The sequence below is a fragment of the Otolemur garnettii genome, unplaced genomic scaffold, assembly GCF_000181295.1.
Source record: "Otolemur garnettii isolate 467f Iridium unplaced genomic scaffold, OtoGar3 scaffold00009, whole genome shotgun sequence".
Classification (NCBI taxonomy): domain Eukaryota; kingdom Metazoa; phylum Chordata; class Mammalia; order Primates; family Galagidae; genus Otolemur; species Otolemur garnettii.
The window spans coordinates 14683007-14700647 of NW_003852404.1; the positions used below are offsets into that span (position 1 = coordinate 14683007).

Consider the following 17641-nt stretch of genomic DNA (forward strand, 5'->3'; position numbering starts at 1 on the left):
CTTGACTCAGCTCTTCCTCTGGACAGCACGGCTTTAGCCACTGTGCTATACTTACCAAAGACTTGGAGGAAGGCCTGCTTTTCATCTTCCCCTGCCTTATTGGTGGCCTTGCAGACGTAAGGACCTCCATCGCTATTGACTATGTTCCTGACCGTGAGTTCCGTATTGCTTCCTTTCAATATGTACTTCTCATTTTCTTCAATGAGCTTGCCATTCCTAAAGAAGATAAAAGAGGCTAATCTTAGCAAATATGATCTCTAGGTGTCAAATATTTCATGGCTACTGTCATTGACAGAAAATGGCTGTATGCCAACAAAAAGTATGTTTTTAGGAGATCATTAATGCCTAATTAATGATAATAATTAGGCATTAATATTGATAACGATAATATTAAAATTATCCCTGAAAACTGTTTTAACTTTAATATAAAAATAACATTTGAGCTATGTTGAAATCGTGACAATAGTCAGACAAAGAAAAAGAAAAGCACATCAGTCCCATTTCTACTTTGATGATGAGAAAAACTCGTTTTCTTTGTTGATATTTTTTTTTTTTTTGAGACAGAGCCTCAAGCTGTCTCCCTGGGTAGAGTGCCATGACTTCACTGCTCACAGCAACCTCCAACTCCTGGGCTCAAGTGAGTCTCCTGTCTCAGCCTCCCAAGTAGCTGGGACCACAGGCGCCCGCCACAACGCCTGGCTATTTTTTTTGGTTGCAGCCATCATTGTTGTTTGGCGGGCCCGGGCTGGATTCGAACCTGCAACCTTAGGTATAAGGAGCCGGCGCCGGAGCCACTTGAGCCAAAGGCGTCAAGCCTTCTTTGTTGATTTTTAATATCACACATACTTTAAATGTTGGTGAACCAAAACCTATTTAAAAAAAAAATTATTAACTAGCTTCCTGGGACAAATTGGAAATAATTTTTTCCAGAAATTTCTTTTAAGGAAGTTTAAAATAAATACAATATAAATACATAATATATTTATATTACATATAAGTGCCCTCAATGAAAGTGTAAAATTTGAGGATTATGTAAAAACACAACTAATCTGAGAAATGATGCTGCATTATATGTGATAATATAACTCATTGATGATGAGAAGAAATCATTTTTATGTTTCCTCTTAGACACAGATGATTATAACTATTTCCAAGTTCTTTCTGGATGGGCATTCTGCTCCATTTCTAGAAATCTTTACAGCCCTTTAAAACAATCCCTTTCAATCATTTTTACTATAACCCACAGAAGTATTCTAAAAATATTAAAATATGAAATATCTCTACAGTTCTCCTTCATATTTGTGAAATATAATGTGCCTCTACTTCACTTTGACTTTATTCTCATTTCCACTTTCTCCTTTTCTCTTTTTTGACTCTTTTCCTTTATTTTTCTTATAGTAGTAACCTGGGTGACTGAATGGATTTTAAGACTCACTGATGTAAAATTTTGAGGATCTGTTTTTTCTCAGTTGCAGAGATATACGTATCCAAACAAGTTTAAATTTACAGAAAAGAAATCCCCATGAATATTATTAAAAATCTCAGAATTACAGAGAATTGTCTGGTCCACTAAACATTTCTCTAGTTAATTGTGGTTCCACTTTCCAGGAAAAACCAACACATATACTATTATAATCCTTATGTTTCTGTGACTCAATAGCATTTTTCTTCCAATTTCTCATGATATCTCTTTTTTTTTTAAAGGGGAAAAAGCTTGTAATAGTGTATCATGATGTGTGCAAATATTTATTAAGAAGAGTGATGGATCAAGAAATTAATGTTTATAAAATAATAAACAATACATATATAGTCTCTTATACTTTATGTATGCATTCTTCTTCTTACCATTCCAATTTTTCTACAATTGTAAAAAATGACATTTCTGCCTTTTTGTCTAGAATTTAGTGTAAAGATAGGGCTTTGACCACATTTAAGGATACAATATATTTCTTACTCTTTTCAGTGAAACTCAGTATTTGTTCTGAATAATAACAACAGTAGTAATGGCACACTACAGGTTTTAGCAGATTATGGTTTAGCAAACACTTCCCCCGTGTTATTTCCCTTATTAAATACAATCAGCCTGTAGACTGGCATTTCCTTCCTCTATCCTCAGTCACATATCAGATAATGAAAATGTGTGTATATCTCCACCTTGCAATTCACAAATGAAGAGACTCGGGCTCACTCAGCAATATTAGCGGCAGGTTAATTAAGTTCTGTTGTTCTTTCTAATAAAGAGGTTTATCACCCTACTTCATATGAAATGTCCTGCTACAGTTTGGATGTAAAGCAAACATGGATGTCACCCCACATGAAGAATTCATAATCAGGTTGGCTTTATAGAGGTTTATATTATTTCCATTAATTAGCTTGTATAGTATAACAGACCACTTTTTGAGGAGTGGTCTGTTATACTAGGAGAATAAAGAAAGGAAGATAACTTATAGTCTGGGAATTTTCATTGGAAAAGAAGAAAGTTGATTTGGCCTTTGAAGTAGATAGGGACATCGAGAAGCGATTTAGAGGAAAACATTACAAAAAGAGTATGTTCCCACTTAAAAACATCACTAAGGCATAATAAATAAGGTGATATTCTTAATATCCCATTCCCAACAATTGTGTTAGATAGAACCTGCTCCTACTGGTGTTCACAGCCCATTTTGATGGAACATCAAGGTCTGAAAATGTGCTCCCAAGGGATTCTGATACATTCCTTTAAGGTCATCAGTGACAAATCAAACCACCTCTTTAAGTGCCCCTATTCCAAGTACAAGAAAATGGGAGTCAGAGTCATAAAATTAATGGAAGCAATAAAGAATTAAGAATAATTTCAAAAAAAATTTAAAAAGAATAATTTCATTTTTGGCAAGAATGAAAAAACAGTAATCATATTTACCCTCTTATTTTAGTGAGGAGAACACCATTTACATACATACAATGGCAGTTTTTAATGCCATTTTCAACAGGTAGTGCATGACAGTGGCCCCCGAGGACCACACAGTTTATTGCCTGAAGATTCAGGCTACAGCTGGGAAAGGGAGAACCTGAACAGACACAGGCAGTGTATGTGGGTGGAAAGACAGAGTTCACAGTTGGAATAGACCAGCTGGCTAGGATTTGCAGTTAGAAAGTGTGAGAGAAGATAGATGCCTGCAGAGGGCCCCCAGTGCATCTTTCACTGAATATTGGTGACCGAGCGCAGGTCAGCAGGGCTTTCTCAAGCTGAGAAAGAATCATTAGTAAAGATCAAGTACAATAACTCCCAAAACTTACATAGCCCCAGGGGGAATTTGTGTCTCAACTATACAGAGTGAAAGACTTCCTAAACATGGGGCTTTTAATTATGTCCTTAGAAGAACATTGCCTCGGTAATGGAGACACATTAACCCTGGGTTGAAGCTTATTCTATATCCACCTAAAAGAACCTAAAGGGAAGCCTCAAGATGAAAAACATTTTCCATGTAACTAACTCAGCTGCATCTTTAAAACAAAGTGAAAGAATGCTAAAATAGGCAGCTCCCCAAAGCAAAAATTATCAATGCCAGGCACCCAAACAAAATTATCAATATAGCCAATAAGCACAAAAATATGGAGGAAACCAAATAAAATTATATAGTAATGATAGAAATACCATATTAGTGGACCTATTTGTTAAAACAGCTATTCAAAATATATTGTAATATATTTAAGAAAGTAAAACCTGAAAATGAAGAGAGGAAAGGAGGCATGTAAAAGACCTTCCTCAAACTTACAGAAATCAAAAGTAGAATGATTGACCAAAAACACTGTAGAGGGATTAAGAACAGATTAGACGTTACAGTAAAAATATGAGCAACTTAAAGACAGAGCAAACTGAAAAATGGAAAGAAGACTAAAACAAAGTTTGGTCTGGTATTGTTTTCCTTATCTCCATAAATAATTTTCACAGTACAGATCTCATGCAGATAAATGTTTATACCCATGAGAATAGAGCTTCAAAAAAGATGAAACAAAGCAATGAAAACTGAACATTGAAATAGATGCATTTAGAAATGAAGCAGAAAGGGCGGCACCTGCAGCTCAAGGGAGTAGGGCGCCAGCTCTATATGCCGGAGGTGGCAGGTTCAAACCCAGCCCCAGCCAAAAACTGCAAAAATAAATAAATAAATAAATGAAGCAGAAAAAGAATAGAAATTAAAAAAGGACAAAGAAGGTTTGAACAACACTATCAAGCAAGTTGATTCATTTAATATTTAGAGATTTCCACACCCATTGATAGTGGAATACAGCTTTCCACTATTACAAACTTCCAAATGTACATAGAACATTTACTAATACAAACCTAAAAAAAAGGCTCATTAAGATTATCTATATTAATATCTCTAAAAAGTATGTTTCCCTGACAAGTCTGAAATTTAGTTAGGAATCAATGGTGAAAATATTTATGAAATATTCCAAATACTTAGAAACAAATTCATGTATTTCTAAGGAACCAATATCAAAAATAGCAAGGACATTTTAAGAAATATTTGACCTCAATGACAATGGTAACTTGACAGATAAAAATTAGGAGGGGGCAATTAAAGCAGTGTTTACAGAAGAAATCACATATTAGAAAATATGAAATGATTGAAGTCAATGACATGTGTCCAACTTAAGCAACTAAAAATAAGAAAAAAATTAAACACTGACGTGACAGAAAAAATATACATAAAATCAGAAATCAATAAAATAAGTGAAAAACTCAAGTGAATTCAAAGTGGGGAACAAGGGAGCAGGCAGAAGGGGCGAGGGTTGGCGATGGGTGTGCTCCTCTAAATGAGCACCATGTTAGGGTGTATGGTACATGTTTTGGGGGGTAGGACACGATTATAAGAGGGATGTTACCTAACAAATGTAAACACTGTAAGCTAATTTTTTGCATCCTCAATTAACCTGAATCAATAAAAAAAAGAAAAATCTACTCTTAAATATACTAGGGGAAAAAGTCTAAAAAAGAAATAAAATAAAAAATTTTAAAAAATGCAAAAAAAGGCAGCACCCATAGCTCAGTGGTTAGGGCAATCGGCCACATATATCCAGGCTGGTGGGTTCGAATCCAGCCTGGGTTAGCTAAATAACAATGACAACTGCAACAAAAAAATAGTTGGGTGTTGTTGTGGGCACCTGTAGTTCCAGCTACTTGGGAGGCTGAGACAAGAGAATCATGTAAGCCCAAGAGTTGGAGGCGGCTGTGAACTGTGACACCACAGCACTCTACCAACAGCAACATAGTGAGACTGTCTCAAAAAAAAAGGACATAAGCCAAACCAAAAGCTAATTTATTGAAAGCATTATGGTTACAAACCTACATCTACACCAATCAGGATAACAAAAGTAGCACAAATGATCAGTTATGATGTTATCAGTATGAGAAAGGGAAGAACTCTATACATAATATGCAAATTTATATATAAGAAGAAATTATGAATGACTTTATGACAGTAATTACATTTTTAAACAAATGAACAAATTCCTAGAATTGCAAAAATCATCACAGCTTAGTAAAATGATCATCTGAATTTCCTTCTATTTGCAAAAAAAACGAATCTCTACATAAAGAAAATAAAACACATGTGTTTTCACTGGAAATTTTTCCAAATGTTTAAGTAGGAAATAATAAACATTATACACAAATGTTATCAGTAAGGACATAGGCAGAAACTCTTCCTTACTTATTCTATAACAATAGTATTTCCCTGACCTCTAACAAGTCAAGAACTTGGAAATGATAGTACAATATCTCTAATAACTATGCACACAATTCTTAACAAATTATTAGTATATCGAATCCAGGAAGGCATAAAAATGATAATACAGTCATGCATTGCTTACAGATGGGTGTATGTTTTAAGAAATGTATTGTCAAGTTGTTAGGTAGGGAGCTAGGGAAAAAGGACAGGGGCAGGGCTCCCACACCTTAATCCTGTCTGGAGTACTACTCACACCGGGGAGGAGGGAAACACCCTCTCAGTCTAGTATGCCAACCGCAAAGGATGTAGAAGACCTCTAGCCCAGGGACCGAGCTGCAGAGGTACAGTAAAGCTTTGAAGGTGACCTGAATTACCATGTCATTAGTCTGCATCTGTACTGTGATCTGAACCCCTCCCAGTGGACTCTCAAAAGGGGCTCATGGGAAGTCTGAATGTGCAATGAGACTGCTTCCCAGGTGACCTCTGAATAACAAGGCAGGCCTGATCCAGACACTATAAAATAAAGCTGCTGGCTGTATCCCACACCTCTTTACCTCTTTTTTTGCCACAACGAAACCCACTTGCTATCTATAGTGAACATACCTTGCTTTGTAACCTTCTTACATTGTAAGCCTATCTTTTTCTTCTTCAATAAACTTTGCTTCACATCTGCCTTACATTGGGATATCTGGTCATTCTCGGGCCTGGAGCTCCCCAGGAACTGAGGATGCAAGCAGTTGCCTAAAACCTTAACTTTTTAGGAAACTTGGATATCGCAAAAATGATTTCAATGCTGTGTGAACATTGCAGAGTCAACTTTCTCAAACTTAGGGGGCACCGCCTACTACACAGCTAGGCCTATTGCTCCTAGGCTATAAATCTGTATAGCACACTACTGTCCTGAATAATGAAGGCAATGTAATATAATGCAAAGTATTTGCATTTTTTGTTGCTGTTACAGTTTCTGGCTGGGGCCAGGTTTGAACCCTCTGCCTCCATTATATGGGGCTGGCACGCCCTACTCCTTGAGCTACAGGCACCGCCCAGTATTTGCATATTTAATTATAGAAAAATATAGTCAAAAAGTGGTAGAAAATAATAGAACACTGTACATGCACTTACCATAAATAGATTTTGCAGGACTAGAAGTTGCTCTGGGTGAGTCAGGGAAAGAGTGCTGTGTGAATGTGAGCCTAGGAGACTACTGTATACTACTCTAGACTTTATAAGAACTGTAATCTCAGGCTACTCTAAATTTATAAATTTTTTTTCGAGAACCAATTAATCTTAGCTTACACTAATACTTTTACTTAACAAACTTTAAATTCATTAAACTTTTTGACTCTTTTGTAATGATACATGTATTTAACTTAAAACACAAAAACATGTTACAGCTATAAAAATTTTTCTTCCTATACATTATGAGTTTGTTTATTATTAATTTTTTTCACTCTTTTTTGAAACTTCTTTGTTAAAACTAAAACACAAACACACACATTAGCCCAGGCTTATACGAGGTGAGCAGTATCAATATCACTGTCTTCCAATGTACACAGCCCTATTATGAAACTAATTTATACCTTTTACATGAAAGCTATAACCTAATAACAGCCTAAGAATATGGGGAGGGAGGAGGGAAAAAGGAGGGGGGAATGGTTGGAGGGAGGGGGATTGGAGGGATCACTTCTGTGGTTTATCTTACAAGGGTACAAGTGAATCTTTCTAAGAGTAGAATATGAACATTTTAACCCAGTAACTAAGAAAAGGACACGAAGGCTATGTTAACCAGTTTGACGGAAGTGTTTTGGATTGTGTGTGAAAACACCACACTGTACCCCAGAAGTGCATTAATGTACATAGTTACCATTCAATAAAAAAGAAAAATAAATAAAAAAATAAAAAATAAATCACTGTCTTCTCCCACCACATCTGGTCCCGCTGCAAGGTTGCAGGGGCAATAACACCCAAGGAGTTGTGATAACAATGCCTTTTTCCTGGAATATCTCCTCAAGGACCTGGTTAAGAGTGTTTTACTGTTAACAAGGAATCACTCTAAAATAAAGATTAAAGATTACAGTACAGTTAATATATAAATCAGAAATGTAGTCATTTACAAAGTACTAAGTCCTATACTTAAAAGTATGTGTGACATAGTAGGTTTATTTACGCCAGCATAATCACAGACTGGTGAGTAACATGCCTGGTTGTGATGTTAGGATGACTAACATGTCACAAGTTGACAGAAATTTTCCAGGCCCATTGTAATCTATGCAGCCACTAACCTAAGCGTGGACTGTCACTGACTGCAGCGTCCTAATGCAGGGCATGACTGTATATCATGATAACGTAAGTTTTCAACAGGAACAAAAAGGTGTTTTAACATTTGAAAATCAATGCAATTTACAAATCAAAGGGATAACAATAAAAATCATATTGTACTTCCAGTAAATACACAAGTGTGTGAATATAAATGAAGGCAAGAACTTTTGTCCCTGCCTCCCTCCCACTTTGATTTACATGTCACTAAATGTTCTTGATTCTCATTGTGAAAATATCTTCATGTTGGCCCTTAGTTATCTTTTTTACTGTCATTATAAACTAAATTATGTTTCTCGCCACCCAAATTCATATGTTGAAGTCTTAAAGCCAGGTAACTGTATTCCAAGAAAGGGGTAATTAAAGAAGTAATTAAGGCTAAATTGAGACATAAGTATGAGGGCTAACTTGGACAAGACAGGTGTTCTCAAAAGAGAGGCAGGGACAGCACAGATCTTTGGTCCTCTCACGCCATGTGAGGACCAATAAAAAGGTGATCATCTGCAAGCCAGGAAATATGGCCTCACCAGAAACCTGTCCTGTGGCACTTTGATCTTGGATAAGTAGTCTCATGAACTGTGAGAAAATAAATGCTATTGTTTTAGCCACCTGGAGTGTGGTATTTTGTTATGTGAGGCCACTCCGACTAATGCAAATGAATGTACTCATCTCACTTGGATACATTATCTCTATGTCCAATACTCTGGACCGTTGTCTCAAAGCCATTACCCTACATTCTCCAATATTTAAAAACCTTTTTTTCCACAAAAATATTTATAATAGATTGAAAAACTTCCTATAACCCTACTTTTATGTCACAATCACACTCTCCCATTACCCCAACTTATATTTTATATCCAGAGGATATATATCCAGCAATTATTTAGGTTTTAAGTAAATTATAATTTTATCCTACCCAAGAAATAAGACTAGTGCCACATGAAGATATGGAGAGAAAAACTTTATATCAACAGATTGAATTTTCTTGTTATATTAGCCTGTGAATATGAATTGTCTTATTATATTAGCCTTTAATTAAACATAAGAAAAATTAAATAAATATCTATAATAAATAGATCAAAAGTTTCCTATAACCCTAATTTTATCTCCATTAATCTGACAACCATACCCCCCTATTACCCCAACATATATTTTATATCCAGAGGCTATATATCCAGCAGTTATTTAGGTTTTAAGTAAATTATAATTTTATCCTACCCAAGACATAAGACTAGTGCCATATGGAGATATGCACAGAAAAACATTCTATCAACAGATTTAATTTTCTTGTTCTATTAGCCCGTCAAGATATTATTTATATACTATTTTTAATTAAATGTAATAAAAAATTGTTGCACTATTTAATGTGTAATCCCATTATCCCCTCATAGTTTAAGAAAAATAATGGAACTAAGCAGAAACAAAGGTTCTCTGAGAAACCAAGACCTTTTTCCAACATTCCCCATCGGCAGGAGAGTCATGGTATCTCTTGGGAAAAGCAATTGGTAAGTTGTTAATTGGAAGAGCGGGTGGTGTAGAGAACTACATCTGACCACACCAAAAGAATATGCACCTTGAAGATGGGACTAATAACAAATCTGTGAAACTTAACATCAGTTCACGGGAGGGAAAATTGAAGTCACTGTCAAACCTGGAATATTTGTGGTGAAGATCTAAGACATAGCGAACTCTTAATTCTCACAGTCATATTCTCAAGGCCGTGTGTTCTGAAACTTAACAAACACATCACTTTCATGTTATGTACATATATATGATATATGTATTTCTCATAACTTACTGAGTATAAGTAAATATTATTTTAACATATAAAAATATGCTCATTTCTATCTTAACCCCTTTATACAGAACTTGCATATTATAATATTCCTTCAAAAGTGGCTCAACAGAAGTACTTCAAGTCACTGCTTATCCACCAGGACTTTCCTATCATGTCTTATCCCATGGTGGGTTTGTGGAATCATCAATTATATTAGGCAAGACAGGCCTGGGCTTGCAGCTTAGAAGGTTTATCCCACTGTATGTCAAAGTGGTACATGAGTATCTCAAGTTCATGTTCATTGTTCAGTATCCCACTGACTTTATTGTTGCGCTTCAGTTTCCTTACCTGTTAATTAAATCTTACTCAAAGAAGAAAACAAAAGAAATCTCCATAAAATCATCAGAATAAAATCGTACAATAATAGCCGTTCACGCCATAAGCTCTTATGCAAGCACTTTTCTGTGAGGCAATTAGATCTGACATTGACTATTAAAGATTCCCTCTCAATAACCAATAGTCTCTGAGATATAAGATGATTGTCTGGGGTGTATATGTTAATATTTATTTGTTTATTTTCTTTCTCTCTCTCTCTCTTTTTTTTTTTGTAAAGACAGTCTCATTCTATCGCCTTCGGTAGAGTGCTGTGGCGTGGCGTCACAAAGCTCATTGCAATCTCCAACTCCTGGGCTTAGGAGTCTCTTGCCTCAGCCTCCCAAGTAGCTGGGACTAAAGGTACCCACCACAGTGCCTGGCTATTTTTTTGTTGCATTTTGGCAGGGGCCAGGTTTGAACCTGCCACCTTCAGTATATGGAGCTGGGACCCTACCCACTAAGCCACAGGCGCTGTCCCAGTAGAAACGTGTATACGTTAATATTTAATGTGTAAACCCATCATCTAAAACTATTGTCTGAAAAAAAATTCTTGTTACCTGGATGATTAAAAAATATACAGGATAAACAAAGGGGGGCAAGTGTAAGAAAATATCAGTAAGTGCCTAGAGATAAAACAATGAGAGATTAGTCTGGATTTTAATTATTCTCCTTAAAATTATTATTATTTTTTAAATTTATAATTGCTATGAACACTTTTATACAAATGAATGTATCTGTTACTAACTCTTTTCTCCTGATTATTCTCATGAAACATGGTTTATAAAGTAAAGAAGTGATTGTACAAATATTTGTAGCTAAACCTTATCTGGTAAGCTCCATTACCAATGTACATTTACAAGACTGTCCAGTTCTAAATTTGTCTCTGATTAAGAACTTGAAGCCACAACTTAAAAGAATGGAATATTTAACATATAATTAATTGACATTAAATAGTACAGACTCTAAAAAATATATAGTAAGTTATGAAAGAATATATTTAGAATACACATTCTACTCCTTTGATGAAGTAAATTATTTTAAAAATGACATACTATATGTCATAGTGTTGATTCTAATTAACTACACTTAATTTCTTCAAGTATAGAAAATTTTATGAAAAGAAAATGTAAATTCATAAAATTTAACCTTATATTGTTTTTCTCTGTGATATAGCACACAAGTAGAATATACAATTATATTCTAATTGATTATGATTTTTTATGCATTTAACAGTGGTGCCAGCAACAGTTCAAGACATTTCAAGATACTTTTTTGTGGTAACAATAAAACATTTGACTCAAACACAAGGCTCTGGGCCCATTTTTGGCCAGAAACAAGCCCTTATACGTAAATGGGTACAGCCTTTGATTCAGTAAATTAGGGCAAGAGCACAGCTTTGATTTCCAAGGTCATTACCACCTTTACTGAATAGAACAGGACCATGAGTATTTCAGCAAAACTACCAACAATATTATCCACTTAGTAAATTTATGAAGATACCAAATATTATTCCATAATCCTTGTCATGGACATAAGCCACAGGGATGTGGGTACATAGCCTACCTATACCAGGAGATGGTGGGTTCAGGGGAGCCCGAGGCCCTGCAGGAAAATGTCATCTCTTCTCCTCGCTCTGCTGTGGCATTAAAGGATTTCTGAGGCATTGTGATTGCTGGCGGCACTGAAGAAGAGATGGACATAGAATAGAGATAAAAACATCTTCACTAGCATCATTTCAGAATTTCTTTTCTTTTTTTTCTTTTTACCTTTTATGTTTATGTTAAGCTGTGGAAGCTGACAGCTCACCTCTACACTTTGAGATTAATAGAACTGGCTTGGTTTCATAGTAAAATAACTTTAAGATCAGTGATCAGCCTTCCAATATATAAATGAAATCAATTTGTTATAATGCTCTATTACTATTTATAGTCTAATGAACTCTACCTTTTAGCCAACATGTATACTTTTATGAAATACTATTCACAAAAAGACAGACAATACCACCCTGATTTACATCTACAGTGAGATCTACTTTGAGCATAAATGGATTTCCTATTTGGGTTCTCATTTCTCTCTTTGGATTGCCTATTGGTCTGGGCAATACCATAACCAATCAATCACTGCTACAAGACAGTGCTTTCAAATTAGGTGTCAAACCATAATGTTCTTTCTGATTAACTACACTTAATTTCTTCAGACAACTACAGAACATTTTATGAAGAGAAACTGTAAGCCATAGAGAGGATGAAAATAGATTTTCATGAACTATTCAATTTTAAAATTAAGCATCCCCAATTTCTAACTAATTACATTGTGAAAACTGCATATACTGCACTTTTTGGACATGTTGAAACTGGTACCAGAATGCACTGTTTGCAATAAGCAAATAATTAACATCCACCATAGAAGCTAAATTTCAAAGTACAGCATACATTTTGACTCACCACACACTTTCTTGATTTTAAATTGAATATTATAAAGTAATATTCCTAAAATTAATTATATCAATAATTTTTTTTAACACATTCTAAACCACATAACTAAACAAGTGTTCGACAGCATGGTTACAATTAATTATATCTGCAACAGTATTCAGGTCAGCTTTGGTGCTGCTGTTATCCCCACTGATGGCGGGGATGAGAACTGATATGTCACTTAGTAAACACAACAAATCAAGTGCCTGCTTTTATGAATTTATATGTAAGAAACACGATGTGACACGTTGTCTCTAAATTAAAATAATAATTACTAGCATTAGATATAATGGACTGTTCTCAGATATTAACTCTGCCTTTTAAGTACTTTGTCACTTGACTTTCCTGTAGCCTGTTTTCTCTCCATTGCAATTATGAAAAATGACATTTTAATCAAAATGCATTATGTTATTCCCTATTTACACATGCCGTTGCACGAAACTATTACAATCTTTGTTACAATAATGAAGATGTTAGTTTGTTTTAGAATTACAACGAAAATGAACTCTTTATTAGCAATTCTCTCCATAGTTAGGTATTTATGTGAATGAATTGTATCAGTTAATTTTAGGAACAGTTCTTTGATAAGAAAGCAAGCATTCTTGTTCAGCAATTTATATCTTTGACAATTTTTCTTATAATTAATGGCTTACAATATCATGAATAAAGAACATATTCTAAACATTAAAGTATTTTATTATTACATAGACTCTCCATATGCATTAAGATAGATTAATTGTAAAGAATACCACTCTCATCATGATCAGATCATTTGACCTACTTTCTGGTTATATCAGGCATCAGTTGAAATCACTTCTGAATTCTATGCTCCTTTGTTTTAATTTTGTTTCTTTCGCTCTTCTCTACTGCCTCCAATATGTAATATGATCTAACACCTCATAATTTTCATTAATAGTCATTGTTGATTGCAATACTTTTTCATTCCCCATTTATAAGGGTGGTCAGTATAAAGTATTAATGATAGAGTTTTTTGAACTCAAAATACAAAAGAAATTTAACAAATATAAAGTGTACAATAGTTAAAAAGAAATCTCATTAATTTTACAATTTCATTTTGCAAAAGTCATATTCACTGATTACAATAAACTAAATAAGTATAATAATATATATTTAAAAATAAATGCAGTTATGTTGTCTCCATTTTTGAGTATCAGCATATTTGTTATTTCTGTCTTATCACAAAATTTTGTCAATACAACATTTCCTTATCTACTTGTCTGGTAACAAATTCTTGGGAATTTTCAATATATTAGTTCCTCATTTGTGACTATAACATAGCAGTGCCATGATTATAATCATCTGTTAGATACTGAGTTTTAAAAATCAAAACAACTTGAGAAAGATGTGAAGAGCTTTATTTGATACTATCAGATTACAGGATAGTGAGGATCAAATTGCCTCATTATTCTGATTTTAAAAAGCTCAAGGGAGAGGTTTTCAGAGATATTTTAAATTCCCTCCTGGTGCGCCCTAATATGACAAGAGTCAGCAGTTGAATCAAAGAAATGTTGCCTTTCCTGGACAGTAAGTACAAAACCAGTGAGAAATCATTAAGTTCAACAAAACTGATGCTTTGTTGCATTTTTATAATTATGATTTTCTCTATTTCTGAAATATTTTATAATGAACTTTATTATTATATTGTACTTTGAAATTGACTTTTTAAAAGATCACATTCATGATGTCAAAAATAAAATAAAGAGATAGACATTTAAAATTACTGACCTTACCTCTTGTCTGGTTAGTTACTTTTATTAATTACAGTCTCTTGGTATCCATGGGGGACTGGTTCCAGGAAAGTCCTTGGATACCAAAATCCGAAATGTCCCAGTCCCTTATATAAAATGACATAGTATTTGTATACAACCTATGAGCCTTCTCTTTATACTTATTAAAATAAATCTATAACGTGCAGGTGAGACTTTATTACATATATAGATTGTGTAGTGGTAATGTCAGAGCTTTTAAAGCGTATCCATCACTCAAATAAGGTATATTCATTGTGCTCACTAAGTGACTCCTCTAGCATACTCTTACACAGCGTAAATGCTGTGTAAATAACTGTTTTTTTGCATTGTTCTTTTTTGCTGTTGTATTTTTTGAAGGTATTTTTGATCCAAAGTTGGTTGAAACCATGGATGAAGAACAGTACACATGGAAAGCAAAAGGCCTGACATTTCTTGATGCAAATTTTAATCCATATTCCTTGTTTTCCTCTTTCTTTTACAAAATGTACCTTTTTTTTTATCAACTGTGCGTCTTTTCATAATTAACAGTATATGTGAGAGATTCATTTATGTCAATGTAGAGAAAACATCTCTCTCATACAAATTGTGCATTATTCCAAAACCCAGGGATACTTTATTACATGTTGTATTAAACCTTTTGGCCAAATATGGTCAAATATCTATTGATTACAACATTTAGCTACTGCAATAAATCCTTCATTTAATTACCTAGAAGTAAAACTTAAAGACCAAAGAATAGATGAACATTTAATATTGACTGAAGAAAACTAAATTAGGTATTTCAAATTGCCCTCAGTAAGATTATACAGTATCCTAACAATGGATTATTTTATAATCAGGAAAGTATAAATGAACAAATAAAAAATAATAATAATAAAAATGAAAACAAATTTTTTTTATTTAATTCACTAAAGCAAATCCATGGCTAGATGTCTACAGAATTATACCATCAAAATAAAACATTTTATTAAAGAAGAGCTAAATGAAAAATTACCTGACCGAATGGAAAATACTACATTAACTTTCTTTTTGTTTCTACCACAAGAGATAATAATTAAAGGCCAAAATTAATATGGATGATCTCACATGTCAGTAAATAAGTAAATACGAGCCTACAATTTCTTTTAGTTCTTCATTAGGTCATTTTAATGCCACTTTCTCATTGCATTCTGTGGTTAATGATACTCTACAACAGAGGTCTTTAAAGCGTATTTCAAGAAACCTTGAGGTCCACAACTCTTCCATAGGGTTGCTGGGGCCATCACTTTTCCAAGCAAGTATCCGTGCAAATGGATTTTTTCCTGCAAAAGTCAGCTATTGAATTGTGCTAATGGAGGAAAAGTGCAATAATATCCTTATCTGAAAGGTTTTTTCCTCAGGTTCAAAATTATATATAGCAGAAAAGATTGAATTCAGCGACAGGTCTGCAAATCCACCCATCTACTATTAATTACACATATAAAGAAACTTGCCCAAATCTTGAAGAAAAGAAGCCACTCTTTCACTACTCTTGTTATTTATAAATGTAGTTATTTTATAAATATGCTGTTTACCTTAGCATATTTTTATTTTTATTTCTATTTATTTATTTATTTTGCAGTTTTTGGCCAGGGCTGGGTTTGAACCCACCACCTCTGGCATATGGGTCTGGTGCCCTACTCCTTTGAGACTCAGGTGCCACCCCATATTTTTATTTTTTGACAAATTACTAAATTAACACTTAAAAATTTTAAATAAGATTCTAAGATATATTTAAAAATTATTAATTTTAATGCTTACTATGGTGCATATAAATAGGTAGGGCCCACATAAATAAAAATTTTTGTGAGTCTTCAATAATTTTAGAAGAAGAAAACAATCTTAAGTCAGTAAGTTTTGAAGTATCCTGGGATACATAAGGGAGTAAAATACAATTAGATAGTTCATAAATATAAAAAATGTATAATAAAGACTATAGTGCTTGCTTAAAAGTAATCTAAATGAATCTGATTTTATAACATATTCTTAAACAGTGAATAATAATCACTTTTGAGATTTTGGAAAAAATATCTGTGGGATAGATAATGAAATTCAGGATTTCTGGAATAATCAAAGAAAACAATATGATGATAAGTAGCATTAATATACAATGAGCTTGACTAGGTGGTACTTGGATAATTTGCTTGACATGGGAAGTTCCTCAAATCAGGAGACCTGTTAAAGACACCAAGTCTGGCCACCACTCAGAAGGGGAGGAGGGTAGGAGAACTCCTGGGAAGAAGGGAATCTGAGGAGAGGGGCCTGATATGTCCACCTGATGTCATTCAGCAGCAAACCGAGAGTTTTTGAGTCAGCAAGACAGCCTCTTGGATAATTTCTCAGAATTAAGAAAGGTAACTGTGGTTGTGGCAGCTTATACTACCCCTGGAGTATCTCTATGTGTACCAAACCAGGCTGATTCTAAATGGTGATAGAAGTGCTTTTGTTGGTCTAACTTCAAAAGAATTGGATGTGTAAAATTTTGAACTTGGCCCTGGCAGGCCTTAATCATCCTAGGGAAGAACACAGAAAGGACATACAAAGAGTAAAGAAGCTGGATGAGGATGATGGGGAAGGAATGGTATCTTAGTACTAAAACTGGTCTGTTTACTACAAAATCCTAATAAACAATCTATGCTAGTTCAGCTCTGATAAACCACAAGGAAAAAGGATTGCAACTTTTTTTATTTTCTCTTTTTTAAGTCTTTTAATTTTGTCCCATGAACTAAGCCAGTTAAGTGTGATCTTAAATATGCAACAGTCAAAAGGCGACAGGTAGTATGAGTTTATCCTAAAGTGTAAGCTAAATGTTCAGTGCTACAGTGGAGTGATAAACTGAGTAATTAATCAAAAGAAGGAAAAAAAATATTCAACATCATTAATCATCAGAGAAATGGAAATTCAAACCACCAATAGATAACACATTACCCCAATCAGAATGGCTATTATTAAAAAGTCAAAATATAACAAATGTTGGTAAGGATGGAGAGAAAAAGGAATGCTGGCACAATGTTGGGAATGTAAATTAGAACAACTCCATATGGAAAGCTGAATTGGTATTTCTCAGACAAGGAAATGGAGCTAGCCTCTAATCCAGCATCTTAACTAGGTAGCTACCCCAAAGGAAAAAAAAAATCAATATTTCAAACTACCCTAATGTATTTGTTGTAGCATTTTCACAAAAGCAAAGATATGGAA

The 17641-nt window shown here is 34.1% G+C and overlaps 1 protein-coding gene across 3 annotated transcripts in view; it reads right to left on the minus strand.

The window, feature by feature from the left end:
• The window catches only part of NCAM2 (neural cell adhesion molecule 2), a 488664-nt gene that overhangs the window by 173804 nt on the left and 297219 nt on the right, over positions 1-17641 (minus strand). For all 3 annotated transcript variants that reach the window (XM_003783902.2, XM_012801495.1, XM_023509713.1), the window contains 2 exons: positions 11746-11863; positions 56-216 (listed from right to left, as the gene is read on the minus strand). In XM_003783902.2, the coding sequence (XP_003783950.1) occupies positions 56-216; positions 11746-11863 (279 nt within the window). The remainder of the gene's footprint in view (positions 1-55; positions 217-11745; positions 11864-17641) is intronic.